Source organism: Sebastes fasciatus, chromosome 1 (assembly GCF_043250625.1).
Source record: "Sebastes fasciatus isolate fSebFas1 chromosome 1, fSebFas1.pri, whole genome shotgun sequence".
Lineage (NCBI taxonomy): Eukaryota > Metazoa > Chordata > Actinopteri > Perciformes > Sebastidae > Sebastes > Sebastes fasciatus.
In genome coordinates this window covers 36,574,109-36,591,398 of record NC_133795.1, presented here as the reverse complement: position 1 = coordinate 36,591,398, position 17,290 = coordinate 36,574,109, and the positions used below count along the sequence as shown (strand labels likewise).

Genomic DNA, 17,290 nt, shown 5'->3' with positions numbered 1-17,290 from the left:
TTGGACAATAGGTGACAGCATGGAGCGTGTTTATAGTCATTTGCATAGTTATTAATGGGAGGAGACAAGGCGGACCAAGTGGCACGTGCAGCTGCTCTCAATTTCACGTTCATTGAGATGTATAAAGGAAAGGTACGCAGGAACAGGCGTACGCACAGTTTTCTACATGTGGAAATTTCTGTGCTTACGTACTTTTCCAATTTTGTTAGTACGCCATCTTCCAGTGTGAAAGCTGCGCAGTCTTTTATACATGAGGCCCCTGGTCCGCAATTGCGTCCCTCCCCCTGTCCTCCTGATGGTTAACTTAACGGAAAATGTTCTGGGGTCTCATTTATAACCGTTGCGTACGCACAAAACGGGGCCTGAAATGTGCGTACGCCACTTCCCACGCAACAGTTGTGATCTATAAAAACAAACTTGACGGGAGGACGTGCGCACCGGTACGGAAACTTTGACCCGTGCGTACGCATATTATGGAGGCACCGAGGCAGGGGAAACTGGAGACGCAGATGAATTGAAGCCAGACTGTAGACATTAAATGTCATTATACGTATAATGATGCCTCTCACACATTTAACTTCACTTCATACTTATATCCACTGTATCATAAACATTTAAAACAGCAGTGTTCTTTGTGCTAGTGAGCCATAACTATTACATAAGCACCTTACAAATGTAAAAGATCAACTCAAATCTCAAAGCAAATTCCGCTCAATATCTCATCAGCGCTGTCTCACCATCATGTCCCCCCCTCCACCACCGGAGCTCAGAGGAGATCTGAGAGGAGAGGACCGGACTTCCGAGAGTCGGAGTCAGCTGTGGAGCAGCTGATGAAATCATCATCATCGGTTGTAGAAATCCAAGATTATATCAAATAGCATTAAAGAATGGCAGAACAGAGCGCCAATAGTTTTAATAATATCTTCTAATAGTGTGCAGATATCACCAAGTACCATATTAGTTTTCATAAAGTTGTTGTGTAAAATCGCTGCAGTAAACATGATGTAACCCTCTGGGAAAACCAGTTGTTTCTAAAACATTTAGAGATATTTCCCTCACTGAAAATTCCTTTTATTTAATAAATAACCACATTCTATATTTTATTCTGAAATTAATTTATCATTGTTTATTTTATTTCCGTTTTTGCTCAGAGTTTTAACTTTGCATCAGGATGTGTTCTACCGGTCAAAAACTTGACAACAAATAAGCTCATTGGTTCAAAGTGAAATAACTGTTGCTATTGGTGTCAAACATTCCAAGTGGGAGTGCAATCAGCCCGGTGTTGTTTAACATAATGATAAATGATATATTTGAAAATTTAGATGGATGCATCAAATCAGCGATATATGCAGATGATGGGGCAATATGGATGAGGGGAAGAAATGTGCCATATGTGATGGAAAATATAAGGAAAGCAATAGGGAAAGTGGAGAAATGGTCATATGAGTGGGGATTCAAAATGTCAACAAATAAAACATGTTATATGATATTTACAAAAAAGGGAAACATTAATACTGAGAATTTAACATTATATGGTCAGTTGATGGAGAGGGTGAATGAATACAAATATCTGGGTCTATGGTTAGACAGTAAATATACATGGCATGTTCATATAAAACATCTGGAAACAAAATGCAAAAAAGTAATACATTGACTACGAGCTGTGGCTGGATGTAACTGGGGGGCAGATAAACAGTCATTGATTGACATATATAGGGCGAACATGAGATCAACAATGGATTATGGTTGTATAGTTTATGGAGCAGCAGCAAAGACATCATTACAAAAAGTGGATAGAGTACAGTGTAGAGCATTACGGTTATGTATCGGAGCTATCAAATCAACACCCATTAATGCAGTATTAATTGAAGCAGGAGAGACTACACTGGAATTAAGAAGAGAGAAATTAGCTCTAGCATACTGGGTCAGGTTAAAAGGAAGCGGAGAAGAAAATCCTACAAAGGTAACATTACAAAACTGCTGGGAATACTCTAAGGTTCAAGGGTATGGATTTGGATGGACAATGGAAGAAAAAGTGCGGACATATGGATTGGAGGCCTTCGAGTTCACCAGGTCGACACCAGTAAGCAGCGTACCCCCCTGGCTGCTCCCAGAAGTTAAAATAGACATGAGTATCATTGAAAAGAAAAGGGAATGGCAAGTAAATGAAGTGGGAGTTAAAACAAGTGTGTACCTAAGGAACAGCTATAATAATTATCTCAAAATATATACAGATGGATCCAAAAATAAACAGGAGTGTGTGGGAGTCGGTATATATATTCCAGAATTTAAAATATCTATTTCCAAAAGACTTTCAGACCAGGTATCAGTGTACACAGCAGAAATAGTGGCAATCATTATTACAATGCAGTGGGTTGAGGAGGTCAGACCTGACCGAGTGGTGATATGCACAGATTCAAAAGCTGTTTTGGAAAGTATACATTCAACAAAAGCTGTAAGGCAAGATCTAATCATTGAACTGTACTATAGCTTGCTAAGACTGCACAGAGGGGGTATAGATGTATTATTCTGTTGGGTTCCAGCACACGAGAGGGTGAAAGGAAATGAGTTTGCAGATAAACTAGCAAAAAGTTCACTGCAAAAAGACATTACAGTAAAAGTTTTACTTGGGAAAGGAGAAGGAAAAGCTGTGATTAAAAGGAAAGGAGTTGAGATATGGCAGAAAAGATGGGAGGAGGACCAGAAAGGAAGGAGATATTTCAAAATACAAAAGTCGGTCATAACAAAGACGTATAAAGAAAGGAACAGAAGGGAAGAAATCATCATAACAAGACTCTTAATGGCACTTTGGCTTTAATGGGGAAAAGGAACAGTGACAAGTGTGGGGATTGTGGTGATAAAGAAAATGTGGAGCATATCCTAATTCAATGTAAAAAGTATGAGGCTGAAAGAAAAAGACTACAGGACCAAGTGAGAGAGGAGGGACGGGACTGGGATCTGATGGGGATACTGGGAACAGAGGGTGAGGGGGTTGAAGGCACCAGGAAGGCATTATTAATGTTCTTAAGAGACACAGGATTGGTGGGTAGAATTTAAGAGTAGGAGTAAAGTGCAAATGACATGATGTTACACACTCTTGTACAGTAGGTGGCGGTATGCACCTTAAAGTTGGTTGCGATCCGCCAGAAACCGAGAGAAGAGAAGAAGAAGAAACATCCCAAGTCCCGCCTCCTCACTCAGGTTAGAGACGCAGTGTGGAAAACACGGAGATTGATGAGAGAGCAGCGGAGAAGCTGGATTTACAGAGTGATATTATTACTACTTATACTTGATATACTACTGAACAGAGAGAAGTAAAACTATATATGAGCCAGTAAGAGCTCCGTCACCTATTGAAGCGACCTGAGAACATCTGAGAGCATCGTTTGATTCTTTTCTTTTCTCGGTGCGTTCCAAACATTAAAGCAGCCGCCGCACATGGCAACACGAGTCAAATGCTCTGAGAGCTGGCATAGCGAAATGTTTTGCCACTGAGCTGTATTCTAAAATGATATTTTGTATTTCTTTGGTGATAGAGGCAGAAAGAAATATGTGTGTGTAATATGTGTGTGTTATTTACATTGTGTGGACAGAGAGGGATTCTTTAGCTGAAGTTCATGGGTTATGAGATTAGCTTGATTCTGTTCATCCCTGTGCTGCTTGTGTGCATCAACGCAAGGTGTCAGTGTTGTGACAGGGAAAGTATTCACATTGCCTTACTCACAATATTCACATATAGTGAGTATTTAATGTTTAAACTGTAGGTTGTTTGCATAATAATCTACAACTCAAATGGGTTCACAATTATGAAATAGTCATTTAATAGTGTTGTTTACACTTTACTATTGAGTGGTTTATAATAATAGTGAGGTTGACATATTTCATATGTTAATATTACGATGCAAGTTAATATTGTGATGCAACAGTTCTCCTACATTCATGGGTTAAGCATTGAAAAGTTGTATTATATGTTGATATTGATCAAATTAAACTGTACAGTTAAGAGCTTGGATAGATTTGCATATATTGCTATATATATAGCAATTCTTCTATAATTCTTCTTTCTCTGACTCTGTGGCAGAAACCCTCATCCACGCTTTCGTCACCTCCCGTTTGGACTACTGCAATGGAGTTCTGTCCGGGGTTCCCAGCAAAGCCCTGGACAGGCTCCAGTATGTGCAAAACTCGACTGCCAGGGTTCTCACCCGCACCAAGCCCTGGCAGCACATCACCCCCACACTCATCCACCTCCACTGGCTCCCGGTCAAGTCCCGCATCACCTACAAGATCCTCCTCCTCACCTACAAATCCCTCAATGCCCTGGCTCCTCAGTATTTATCTAACCTCCTCCACCCTTACACACAGCCCCGGAACCTTAGATCCTCAGGCACGGGTCAGCTCTCCGTCCCTCACACAAGAATGAGAACTTTTGGGGACAGAGCCTTCAGTGTGACAGCCCCCACCCTCTGGAACTCTCTCCCCATAGAGCTCCGCAACGCACCATCTCTGGACACCTTCAAAAGACTCCTCAAAACCCACCTCTTCACCAAGGCCTATGGCCTCTAGCTACTGTTACATTTGTTGTGTTTATTTATGTCTTTGTTAAGCGTCCTTGGGTTTCATGAAAGGCGCTATATAAATCCAAGCTATTATTATTATTATTATTATTATTATTATTATTATTATTATTATTATTATTATTATAAGCCGTGTTATTTTACACAGGCTAGGTTTTCTGGATACCCTTGAACTCCGGATTTGGATTGGAATCTCTCCCTGACGAGGGGGATGGCGAGCTACCCGTGCTGAGCACCTGGATTGAGGAGCGCTTTCAACTTTCATCTGCCTTGCTGTCAGTGTGGTAGGACTGTGGGGAAGGACCTCAAAAGACAATTGGATCTGAACATTTTATTTTGGGGATTACTTTTATTTTTTAGGGTGCACCCAGTTCAATAGACATTTCAAACTGAACAAAACTGAATGTCGGCAGTAATTGTGAATTTATTCTGTGTCAATACAATAATTTTCCCTTAAACTTAATTCTGTGTTCTGCTTACTCATTGTGGTGTCCGATTCCTGTTCATTATTCCTCTCTACGAATCTAGGTTATACTAGTCCAGTGTATACTTATTCATCAGGTGGGTTACAATGACATGACTTATTCATTTATTTATGGTTTATTAGATAAGGACAGATACAGTATACATACAGACGTAGGCAAAGTTGTTGGTAACGTTCCGTTAAAGAGAGAAAAACCCACAATGGTCACTGAAATAACTTGAAACTGACAAAAGTAATAATAAATAAAAATGTACTGAAAATGAACTAATGAAAATCAGATGTTGTTTTTGAATTATGGTTCAACAGAATCATTTTAAAAAACAAACTAATGAAACTGGCCAGGACAAAAATAATGGTACCCCTAGAAAAGATGTAAAATAATGTGACCATAGGGACATGTTAAACTAAGGTGTGTCCTGTAAATAGCATCACAGGTATCTTCAAACTTGTAATCAGTCAGTCTGCCTATTTAAAGGATGAAAAGTAGTCACTGTGCTGTTTGGTATCATGGTGTGTACCACACTGAACATGGACCACAGAAAGCTAAGGAGAGAGTTGTCTCAGGAGATCAGAAAGAACATTATAGACCTTCATGTTAAAGGTAAAGGCTATAAGACCATCTCCAAGCAGCTTGATGTTCCTGTGACTACAGCTGCACATATTATTCAGAAGTTTAAGGTCCATGGGACTGTACCCAACCTCCCTGGACGTGGCCGCAAGGGGAAAATTGATGACATATTGAAGAGACGGATAATACGAATGGTAAGCAAAGAGCCCAGAACAACTTCCAAAGAGATTAGAGGTGAACTCCAAGGTCAAGGTACATCAGTGTCAGATCGCACCATCCGTCACTGTTTGAGCCAAAGTGGACTTAATGGAAGACAACCCAGGAGGACACCAAATCATAAAAAAGCGAAACTGGAATTTTCCAAAATGCATATTGACAAGCCACAAAGCTTCTGGGAGAATGTCCTTTGGACAGATGAGACAAAACTGGAGCTTTTTGGCAAGTCACATCAGCTCTATGTTCACAGACGAAGAGATGAAGCATCCAAAGAAAAGAACACTGTACCTAATGTGAAACATGGAGGAGGCTCGGTTATGTTATGGGGCTGCTTTGCTGCATCTGGCACAGGGTGTCTTGAATCTGTGCAGGGTGCAATGAAATCTCAAGAATATCAAGGCATTCTGGAGCGAAATGTGCTGCCCAGTGTCAGAAAGCTTGGTCTCAGTTGCAGGTCATGGATCCTCAAACAGGATAATGACCCAAAACACACAGCTAAAAACACCCAAGAATGGCTAAGAACTAAACATTGGACTATTCTGAAGTGGCCTTCTATGAGCCCTGATCTAAATCCTATTGAACATCTGTGGAAGGAGCTGAAACATGCTGTCTGGAGAAGGCACCCTTCAAACCTGAGACAGCTGGAGCAGTTTGCTCACGAGGAGTGGGCCAACATACCTGTCAACAGGTGCAGAAGTCTCATTGAGAGTTACAGAAATCACTTGATTGCAGTGATTGCCTCAAAAGGTTGTGCAACAAAATATTAAGTTACGGGTACCATCATTTTTGTCCAGGCCAGTTTCATTAGTTTGTTTTTTTAAATGATTCTGCTGAACCATAATTCAAAAACAATATCTGATTTTCATTAGTTAATTTTCAGTGAATTTTTATTTATTATTACTTTTGTCAGTTTCAAGTTATTTCAGTGACCATTGTGGGGTTTTCTCTCTTTAACGGAAGGGTACCAACAATTTTGCCTACGTCTGTATGGACAAAATGAAAATGGCTATCCGATGCAACTATCAGACTGTCTCCAGTGCGCCACCGCGCTGCGCCACACACTCTGCCTCCTCCAGTCATCTCCAAACAGCACATCTTCACCAGTATGGATTGTGTAAATTAACAAAGTGTAAATGAAGCCAGTGACAGCTCTCACACAATCGTTACACTCCATATCGGCATTATCATTATCAGTCCTAATCATAATGCAGGACAAGTTCACTATAAAAACTTAAATAATAAATAATAAATAATAAATAGTGTACACCTGTCAAACTTCCTTTTTTCTAATGATATCCAGGTGGGGGATATTACTGATTGTCTTGATCATTTTAAGTGAATGGATCAGTGTGATTGCTGTAAAGATATAAACACAGCGGTGAGACTCGGAACATGCTGCATGGTGCTGGTGGATATACCGGCACTGTGAGGACTACGTGACGTGAATGAGAGAATCAGGAGGGAACGAGTGTTCAGAGACCTCCTCACCTACAAACACCTCCATCTCTGTGTCAGAAAAACTCCTTTTCTTGGTCTTCCTCTCGGGAGTTGCCGTGATTCACCATAAAGAACCACTGATCAACAGGCTCATTCACATGCAGAAACATTCATGAGGTGCTTTGCATCGACCATTTATGGTTGAATGTGGGCGTGTAGAGGGCGGAATATGAGGCGGATCCACGTGCGCACATTTCCAGGTGGACTGTGATTTATAAAGGGAACATTGCGTGCAGGTGTGCGTACGCACAGTTTTATAAGTCAGATTTTTTTTTGCCGCACGCCATTTTTAGGCTTTTGTGCACACGTACATTTTTAGTATGGATCCTACGCACAGTTTTATAAAAGAGACCCCTGGTAATTTTCTTCCAGGACATTTTCTGTTTTTCTTCAGATGTTTTTTCTTAGAGTGTGGTGGCTGATCAGCACAAGACCTACGAAAAATATGAAAATGTTCTAAAATGTCCCGTGGTACCAGTCCATCTATCCCCTCATTCACAAACATTCAGGGGAACCACCCTATGTTTTCCCTGACAATGCAACATTATTTTTCATACTGCCTGCCTGAATATACCTGTATTCTCCCTCCGTCTGAAACGCTCCGCAAAACCAAGCAAACCAACAACGTGCGCACTTTAATCACGTCCAAAACATTCAAATTTGTGGATCCCAAAGTGTAAACAATGTGCTGGAGTATGGCAATGGAATATTTAATTGGATTTCTTTTGGTCAAACTTTGCCTCCAGCAACCCGCTTCCTCAGTTCTTGTATCATGCCGTAACCCGGCCAGCGTTTGCTGTTATACAATAGTATATACATGTTTTTAAAGTGCTATTGCATATCAAAAAATAAAACAAAAAAATGAATCCTACTGGAGTTGGCACCTTGCCGTGGTGGAGAAGCTTGTGTGTCTCTTTAACCCTGTATTTCAACAGGAGACTGATCTAAGTTTCCTTATAAGTTCAACCAAGTCAGCTTGGTCACAGGTTAGAGACCGGACAAATATCAGCTCCTTTGCTCAGATTAGAAGGCCATTGCAAAAATAAAACATCGTCATATGAACCTGAAGTGCTTACTCCAACTAAAAAGTTCTCATGTCATCTGTGACTAGAAGATACCGGCAATCTCTGAACTTCACCCAACGTTATCTCTGTCAGTTTTACTGCTAGCAATACAACCCAAAGTTCAGCATCACTTTAACTGTGATTAGAGGTTACTGGCAACCAATAAATGTATCCAGCGTTATCTCCGTCAGTTTTACTGCTTTATTGGTCGTCATTCTACCATGAAGGCATGGGGGTGAAGTTTGACCCTGAAGTGACCATGCTCCTTTTATCTGGTTTTAATGTTTTTCTCAGGTTAAAAGCTTTTAAAAAGTACCCTTAAAAAATGAGGAGGTAAAAAAATCATTTCTGCGATCTTCTGACATCTGATCTCATCAGCTTGAACGCACCTTGGAAATCATCAAGAGTCGTAAAATCAGTTTTCTGCAACGTTTTGGAAAACCTATTTTGCGGCCATTTCGGAAAATGGCTGCCGCGTCCGTCAGGGGCCGAATTGGCAGCGCCCCGATATCTATATATTTTCGTGACATATAAACCTACATCTGTGCGTAATTTGTTGCTTTTATCGCAAAATGCACAATTGTTATGAATATTTCAGCTTAGCTGCCCCGCTGTTACATGAGATTTAGATTTATTTTTTCATTTCTTTTCTGTAAATCTTTTAATCTGGAAAGAACTTTGTACTTAAGTTTGACAAGTGTTATATAAATTATTATTATTATTACTACACTAGTTGCCTAGGAGACTTACAGTATGTACTTTGTAAGGGCAGCTGCAGTGTACTAGAAGTAAAAAGGAAAAGTATGTGATTTGGGACGTAGTCAGTCGTGCTGCTCCTCGTCCTGGAATGATTCATAGCTTGATAACTCCTCCCTCCTCTTCCTGCTCTCAAACACAGACTGCTACACTCGGTCCTCTTATTTCCTTGTTCCCTCCCCTTCAGATCGACAGTTTGAAGGTGGGTGTAACCAACATAACACATGATGATTACATCAGAGCTCAAACTAGTGTCGGTTCTCAGGAAGTGAAACTCAGACAGTCGTTGCTACTGAGAGGTGAAATGGCGCAGAAAGGAGTTCAGCTGGAGAGAGAGTCATTCTCTTGTTCGATATGTCTGGATCTACTGAAGGATCCGGTGACTACTTCCTGTGGACACAGCTACTGCATGAACTGTATCAAAAGCTTCTGGGATGGAGAGGATGAGAAGAAGATCTACAGCTGCCCTCAGTGTAGGCAGACCTTCACACTGAGGCCTGTCCTGCTGAAAAACACCATGTTAGCAGTTTTAGTGGAGGAACTGAAGAAGACTGGACTCCAAGCTGCTCCTGCTGATCACTGCTATGCTGGACCTGAAGATGTGGCCTGTGATGTCTGCACTGGGAGGAAACTGAAAGCCTTCAAGTCCTGTCTGGTGTGTCTGGCCTCTTACTGTGAGAAACACCTCCAGCGTCATTATGACTCAGCTCCGTTAAAGAAACACAAGCTGGTGGAGCCCTCCAAGAAGCTCCAGGAGAACATCTGCTCTCGTCACGACGAGTTGATGAAGATGTTCTGTCGTACTGATCAGCAGTGTATCTGTTATCTCTGCTCTGTGGATGAACATAAAGGCCACGACACCGTCTCAGCTGCAGCAGAAAGGACCGAGAGGCAGAGAGAGCTGGAGGTGAGTCGACTCAACATCCAGCAGAGGATCCAGGACAGAGAGAAAGATGTGAAGCTGCTCCAACAGGAGGTGGAGGCTGTCAATCGCTCCGCTGATAAAGCAGTGGAGGACAGTGAGAAGATCTTCACCGAGCTGATCCGTCTCATGGAGAAAAGAAGCTGTGATGTGAAGCAGCAGGTCAGATCCCAGCAGAAAAGTGAAGTGAGTCGAGTCAAAGAGCTTCAGGAGAAGCTGGAGCAGGAGATCACTGAGCTGAAGAGGAGAGACGCTGAGATGAAGCTGCTGTCACACACAGAGGATCACAACCAGTTTCTTCTTAACTACCCCTCACTGTCACCACTCACTGAATCTACATCCAGCATCAATATCCGTCCTCTGAGCTACTTTGAGGACGTGACGGCGGCTGTGTCAGAAGTCAGAGATAAACTACAGGACGTTCTGAGAGAGAAATGGACAAACGTCTCACAGACAGGGACTGAAGTGGATGTTTTACTGTCACAACCAGAGCCCAAGACCAGAGCTGGATTCTTACAATATTCACGGGAAATCACACTGGATCCAAACACAGCATACACACAGCTGTTATTATCTAAGGGGAACAGAAAAGTAACATTTATGATACAACAACAGTCTTATCCTAGTCATCCAGACAGATTCACTGATTGTTATCAGGTCCTGAGTAGAGAGAGTCTGACTGGACGTTGTTACTGGGAGGTGGAGAGGGGAGGGAGAGGAGTTTATGTAGCAGTCGCATACAAGAGTATCAGGAGAGCAGGGTGGTGTGATGAATGTTACTTTGGATACAATGATAAATCTTGGGCGTTAGATTGTAACCAAAACAGTTATATATTTCTGTACAACAGTATCCAAACCCCCGTCTCAGGTCCTCCGTCCTCCAGAGTAGGAGTGTACCTGGATCACAGTGCAGGTATTCTGTCCTTCTACAGCGTCTCTGAAACCATGACTCTCCTCCACAGAGTCCAGACCACATTCACTGAGCCTCTCTATGCTGGATTTAGGCTTTTTGGTTATGATGGAGTCACTGCTGAGTTGTGTAAACTGAAATAGACAGAAGTCATTTAAGGGTTAAATTCAGTGTTTTAACTCTTAAACTTCTCTGGTGTCCATCATTGTTGCTGCAGAGCTGATTTGTGTCTGGACCGCAGAGGACCAGCCCTACAAACACTAAAGTGTGTCACTGACTGACTGACTGAGTGATGAAGTTACAGGATTCATCAGCGACTGTTGCAGGTTCCTCATTGGTTGTTGCTCTTTCTAAATGAAAAGCTGGAGAACAGTTCAGTGTTTATGTTTTCTGGGGATTGTGTCAGCGGTTCATTGAATCATTACATCGTGCTGTTGTTGTGCATGTGCTATTGTTTATAGTAGTTTAAGTTACGTTACGTTGTGCTTCGTATTGTGTTACCACCGTGCATTCACACCAAGCAGGAAGCACATTAGCAAGCCACACGTCGCTACTGCGGTATGAACCCAAAATAAACACACTGTGCTGTGATTTAATATCAATAAACGGATCAAAATGATGCCGAAATAACGACATTATGATGTTGATTTGTAAAAAGACTGAATTCATGCTTTGTCGGGTCTGTCCGCAACACAGCAAGCAAACAACTTTTAAAATGCTTGTTTTCTGAACGGAGTCCGGATCGATCAGTGCCAGGCTATGCTAACATTGTAGCTGCTCCATCAACACTCCATCTAGGAATAAACACGGCAGCAACAACATCAGTGATGACGTCAACTTTGTAAGTATGTATATATTGTTACACACCACTTATATGATGAATGCTTTTGATACACATGCTTTAATAAAAAGCTGAAATACTTTTAACCTGCAGACTGTATGTCATGATGATACATTTACACCTTGTATAAAATGTATAATATACTGACTAGTAAATGTCACCATTTACTATTACTGAATGCAATTTGATCATTATAAGTTGTCTTTCAATCAAACATTAAGATATAAGTGGAAAAAACTGTTCATAAAACATGATAGACATGACCACTGATTATTTGTGTAACAATTTAGCCACAAATTCACATCCTGACCAGATACGGTCCAGACAGATACTCGCTTTAGACTGAGTCTTGTTCTTTTCATGTCTTCACTGCACAGAGATCAGCTGTCAATCAAACATCATGGGCTCTACTTTGTAAACTTCTCTGTGCTCTAAATGTTTGATGAATATTTGTATATATATATATATATGTGTGTGTGTGTCTGTGTGTGTGTGTGTGTGTGTGTGTGTGTGTGTGTGTGTGTGTGTTGTTGTTTCTCTTCCACTGCACGGGTCTTAAAGGAAGGTCTAGTGATTTATTTCTTATCATAGATATTCTGTTCTCATCACTTTTTGTAAAGATATCTAGAATCACATTTATTTGTTGGGCAGACTAAATGTTGTCGTCCAGATCGACGTACAAACGAGATCCTAAGATGTTTAATGAAACTGTAATTATCATGATCATAATCAATAAGGAAATCATTATTCTCTGTTACATCGCTGAGATTCTGCTCAAACAAACTGATTGTGTGGATGAAAATGAATCTGTACGTGAAATCACTGAACAAGAGTCATTTAGCAGACTTTACTGATGGGATGTGTGAACAAACTGAAGGTTTCTATAATCAATAAACAAGAATGAACTAAGTCTTTGCTTGTCTTTTTTCCAGGGTATCATACAAAGCTGATGGAGTAAATGTGACTAGGAGAGAATAACTGAGGCAGTTTTCCTCCTGAAACACCACAAAGTCCAGTGTTCATGTTTAGAGTCGGTCAGTCTCTGTTTAAAAACAATCTAAAAAAAGATTAAAACTAAAAGGTAACATAACTTATTAGTTGTGACATGAGGATTTTGTTATCATAGTTATTGAACACAATCACAAGTTCATATATTGAATACAAATTCCAACTTCTTTCCCCACATACTGATAGAAGAACGCTCTTTTTCTCCACTTCAGCTCGTATTATTCCTCTGACGATACGCTCAACACTTGTTTCTACACCGTGTTCAGAACGTTTTATTTCCACTGGGCTTGTTGTCTCCTCTGTATAACCACAGCTGTGGTGCTTTGGTGATTCTCTGAGCAACCTGGAGAGCACACAAACGGGACCATTGTTTGTTCTTCATTCAAACCGTATCATGCAGCTTTAAACACAACAACTGTTGTGGATTTATGGCTTTTTAAACTGTTTTGGATACATGAATGAAACCGTCTTGCCACATGGACTCTACATCTCTTTCTTTACATATTTACATCTCTTTCTTTATGTGCTTTCATTTTGTTCGTTGCAATACATGAGATTGATTTAAAGTGTGTATTGATCAAATCTCTTGGATTTTTGTGTAAGATGCATTACAATAGCCACAATGAGGTGGATCACCAGACGGTGTGTGTGTGTGTGTGTGTGTGTGTGTGTGTGTGTGTGTGTGTGTGTGTGCCTGGCAAAGCTGTATATAAAGTTGTTTCTGACTCTCGCGTCTGTTTGACGTTGGTATCGGCAGAGATGTTGGTTTTTGATTCAGTTTAACACTCTTTGACTAAAGACAACAACATAGAAAGAGTCAAGTCTATGTAGTGTTCTCCTTTTCCAGTTTGTTCAGAGCTCCAAAGCCTCAAACACATATCTGTTGGGGTGAAAGAGCTTCTTCGTTTCATTATCTGAGCAAAGAAAAAAGCCCATGCTTAAAATGCTGTTAGATAACTGGAAGTTTGGGGAATTTCTTCCTACTACTTTTTCTTTTTAACAAATCTACAATAATAGAGAGAATCCTGTAGTTCAGGCTTTTTTTCTCCATAAAACACCAGACTTTGAGAAACTCAATAACACTTTTTACCATGATGACTACTGTGGGTTGTCAGGCTGATGACGACTAAAACTGGTGGACACATTTGAGTTTCAGATGTCCTACAGAACCTCTGTCTTTCCTTGAATCTAAACTTGTTAATACAATATATTGTATTACCCCAAGTGATGCTGTACAGGTCTTGACCAGGGAGGTTTTATAGAGGAAACTTCATAACAAAAAAAGAACTCACATCTGTGTCTTTAATTATTAAGGTGTCTTTAGGGTGTCTGGGTAGTGTGTAGGTCTTGGTAGTGTGTAGGTCTTGGTCTTGGTAGTGTGTAGGTCTTGGTAGTGTGTAGGTCTGGGTTGACCCTCACCTTTTACCATCTTAGGTTTATGGCATTTCACATTCTTCCTGTTTTTGACCCTGGAATGAATGAAAGGTCACTATCCATCATTATATAATTTTTTATCTCTCTCTCTCAGCACGTTTTAAAAACAACCGCAGTGCTGAACATGTACATTTTGACAATAAACACTAGAATGGCACTCGGAGAGCGCAGACCTCCACCAAGGTGCCTGACTTTAAAAACAGATCACAGCTCACAGCTGGCGGTACCGTGAGGTGGTCGGCTTGTTATTACAGTTTTTCTCAATTGTTTACACACAAATACTGGTACTTGACACACAATGACCACAACATGTAACTCATGCACCAACCCCCTGAACCAATTCTGCTAAACTACAAGCACAATTCCTGCTTTACACTCAAATTGCAGTTCTAAAACACACTTTTTTCAAAACACTACACACAATTCTCTGCATTTGGCACAATTTTCATGAAGAAAATCTCGTTTTCACAAGGAACACACTGTCATTCAAAATTCTAAAGTCAATTGCCCTACTATGCACACTGACTCATCACATGGGCAAACACCTGTCACACAGTGTTACAATTAGCAATCAGTTGATGCTTTTCATGGCTGGATTCGACATGCTAAGCGATATTTCCGCCGCTGCTTGGCCAGGGAAAACATTGCTTGTGATGTGGATGAGGTGCTGTGGCCAGACCGAAACAGAAGAGAGGATGCAGCATAGTTTGTTTTTACTGTAACTGTATACAGTAAATTCTTCTGTTGTTTTGTATGTAGACCTCTGTATGTGCAACTTTGTGTTGGTTGGGATGTTCACTGTGTACATAGTTTTTGTGGGGAAAATAAAATATATTTGTTACCATGTATTTGTGTGTTCTGAGTATAAAAACAATATTCTAAAATATTTTACAACACACTTATGTATGTACTGTCTGTAGTAAGTGTAACACTGAACAAAAAAAAGGCCTAAGTCATTATGATGAATGGAGAAGAAGTGTTTTCCATTCATCATAGTGTTTTACATTGAGCACATCAGTGTTCAACTGGTTCTTATGAATGTCTATTCATATGATGGTTTGTGTGTGTCATTTGAAAACAAAATACCATTTTGAGAAGAAATAACATTGTTTTGAATGTAAAGTTTAATTTTGCAGGAGAATTGAGGGGTTTTGCCCATTGTGTGTGTGTGTTTTTTGATTTGTGTGTAGAGTTCTGAGAGTATGAGGCATGCTTTCAGAAAATGTGTGTAAACAATCGAGAAAAACTGTAACACGGTGTGTTTCTGTGTAACGTATCGCCGGATGCCTCTCTCATTCAGCAGCCTTGTTATGTCTGTATAACGTTACACTACGTCGTCTCTCATCCCGTCATCTACCGCTTTTTTTTCTTTCTCACCACGGACGGACAGCAGCTCCCGTTGCACCTCGATGTCTCGCCAGACATCCACACACGTATCTCTCTGCTCTCAGAAGGAAGAAGGCGGGGTCACGCGTCATCAACCCGTCATCAGCTACACTGCACATGTGTTATACCCTGTGGTCTTAATGCTCAGGCTGATTGGAATTCTTAAAAGAAAATCCTGAATCTGGATCATGATCCGGATCGCCACCAAAATCTAATGAATTGTTCATTGTGCTACACTCCACCCCTCCAAAACAATTCATTCAAATCCATCACGAACTTTTGGAGTAATCCTGATAACAGACAAACCAACGCTGATGAAAACATAACCTCGGGCCTTGAAGGAGGTAATAATGTGCACATAATAGCAGTAAAGGAGTTGCAGCTCAACAGAAAATTAACTTAATGAAACGCCAGCAAAAAGAGATTCAGCAGCGACTTCAACTATTCTGTTTGTCTGAGCTGTTGATATGAAAAGGTAAGCTGTTCCAGAGGTTAGCGGCGGAGGACTAAATTTAGATATGATTTTACTTGCATCTTGCACATGAGAATCTGATTCTACCTAGCTCTAATGCTCATGCAGCTTTATATGAAGAGCGTAGGATACGGTGTGTGTGCGTTGGCGTGCTGGAGGATCACACGTGGGCCAATTGTTTGGTCACCGTAACTTGCGGCTCGAGGAACGAGGAAACTGGTGCTTCCTGTGTGACGTAGTTGGCTGTACGTGGCGGAGGAGGAGCTCTGTTGCCACTGCTGTTTTTGTCCCTTAGTTAGTTATTTCATTTATCCTATTTCTGGTTATTAAGTTATTTTTGGTTGTATTGGGCTTTTGTATGTTGATTTATTTTTAATAATCTGTTTACCCGTTTACCTCTATCTTCTGCATTTGTGGTTAGTGTGTTTTGCTTTTGTTAATTTGTTTCTTTCTTTTTGTTTAAAGTGGTGGCCCAACACCAACATAGGTTTCTTGCTGTAATAGGGGAGGGGGCATTTATCTAGTTTATCTGTGAACCAGTTGTTGTGGAGGTAATCGGGAAGTGAACATTCCTAGCTCTCTGCCAGTTAACAGGACGGTTGGGTTGCTATATCCTTGCAGGTGGTTGGTCAGTGGGTGGAGGGATTCTTCTTGTGTTGGGGTTCTTATTGCATGAGGCTTGCTGTGTCCTCCTAACCCCTGTGTGCTCTTTACCTTGCAGTGTGAGTGAAAGTAACTGTGTGTTTTTCCAACTACTGGTGGTGGTGAACTGTTCTGCATTTCCTCTCCCCTCACTCCATTCCTCCTGTGGGTTTCCCTGGCACCCTTCCTCCTGTACTGGTAAGGTTAGTGGTGTAGTGACATTTTTAAAAACACTTTAACTCTATTTTTGTAATAAAGGACATTATTTTTCTAGCCTGGCTTCTCTTGCAGCTTTTATCATTGCAGCAACTAATCACCATCTTTTAATTCAAATAAAAGTTATTTGATTTTGAAACATGAAACTCACGTCTCTGCCCCGTCTCTTTATCAAGGAACTTGTGTAACTTGGTTGGGTTATGCTCTGGGTGAAATTCCCAGAGTGGCGTTGTCGGGTTGTAATAGCCTGGGTTTCTGCTAAGTGCCCGGGTTACATAATAATTATGAATTTTGTAG

The 17,290-nt window shown here is 40.9% G+C and overlaps 1 protein-coding gene across 1 annotated transcript; it reads left to right on the top strand.

Annotated features, from left to right (window-relative positions):
• Positions 1-9,455: 9,455 nt before the first annotated feature.
• Positions 9,456-11,138, top strand: LOC141777646 (tripartite motif-containing protein 16-like). The gene has a single exon (XM_074652105.1). It carries the CDS (start codon positions 9,467-9,469, stop codon positions 11,135-11,137), a length of 1,671 nt encoding a protein of 556 aa, XP_074508206.1. The 5' UTR covers positions 9,456-9,466; the 3' UTR covers position 11,138.
• Positions 11,139-17,290: the final 6,152 nt, after the last annotated feature.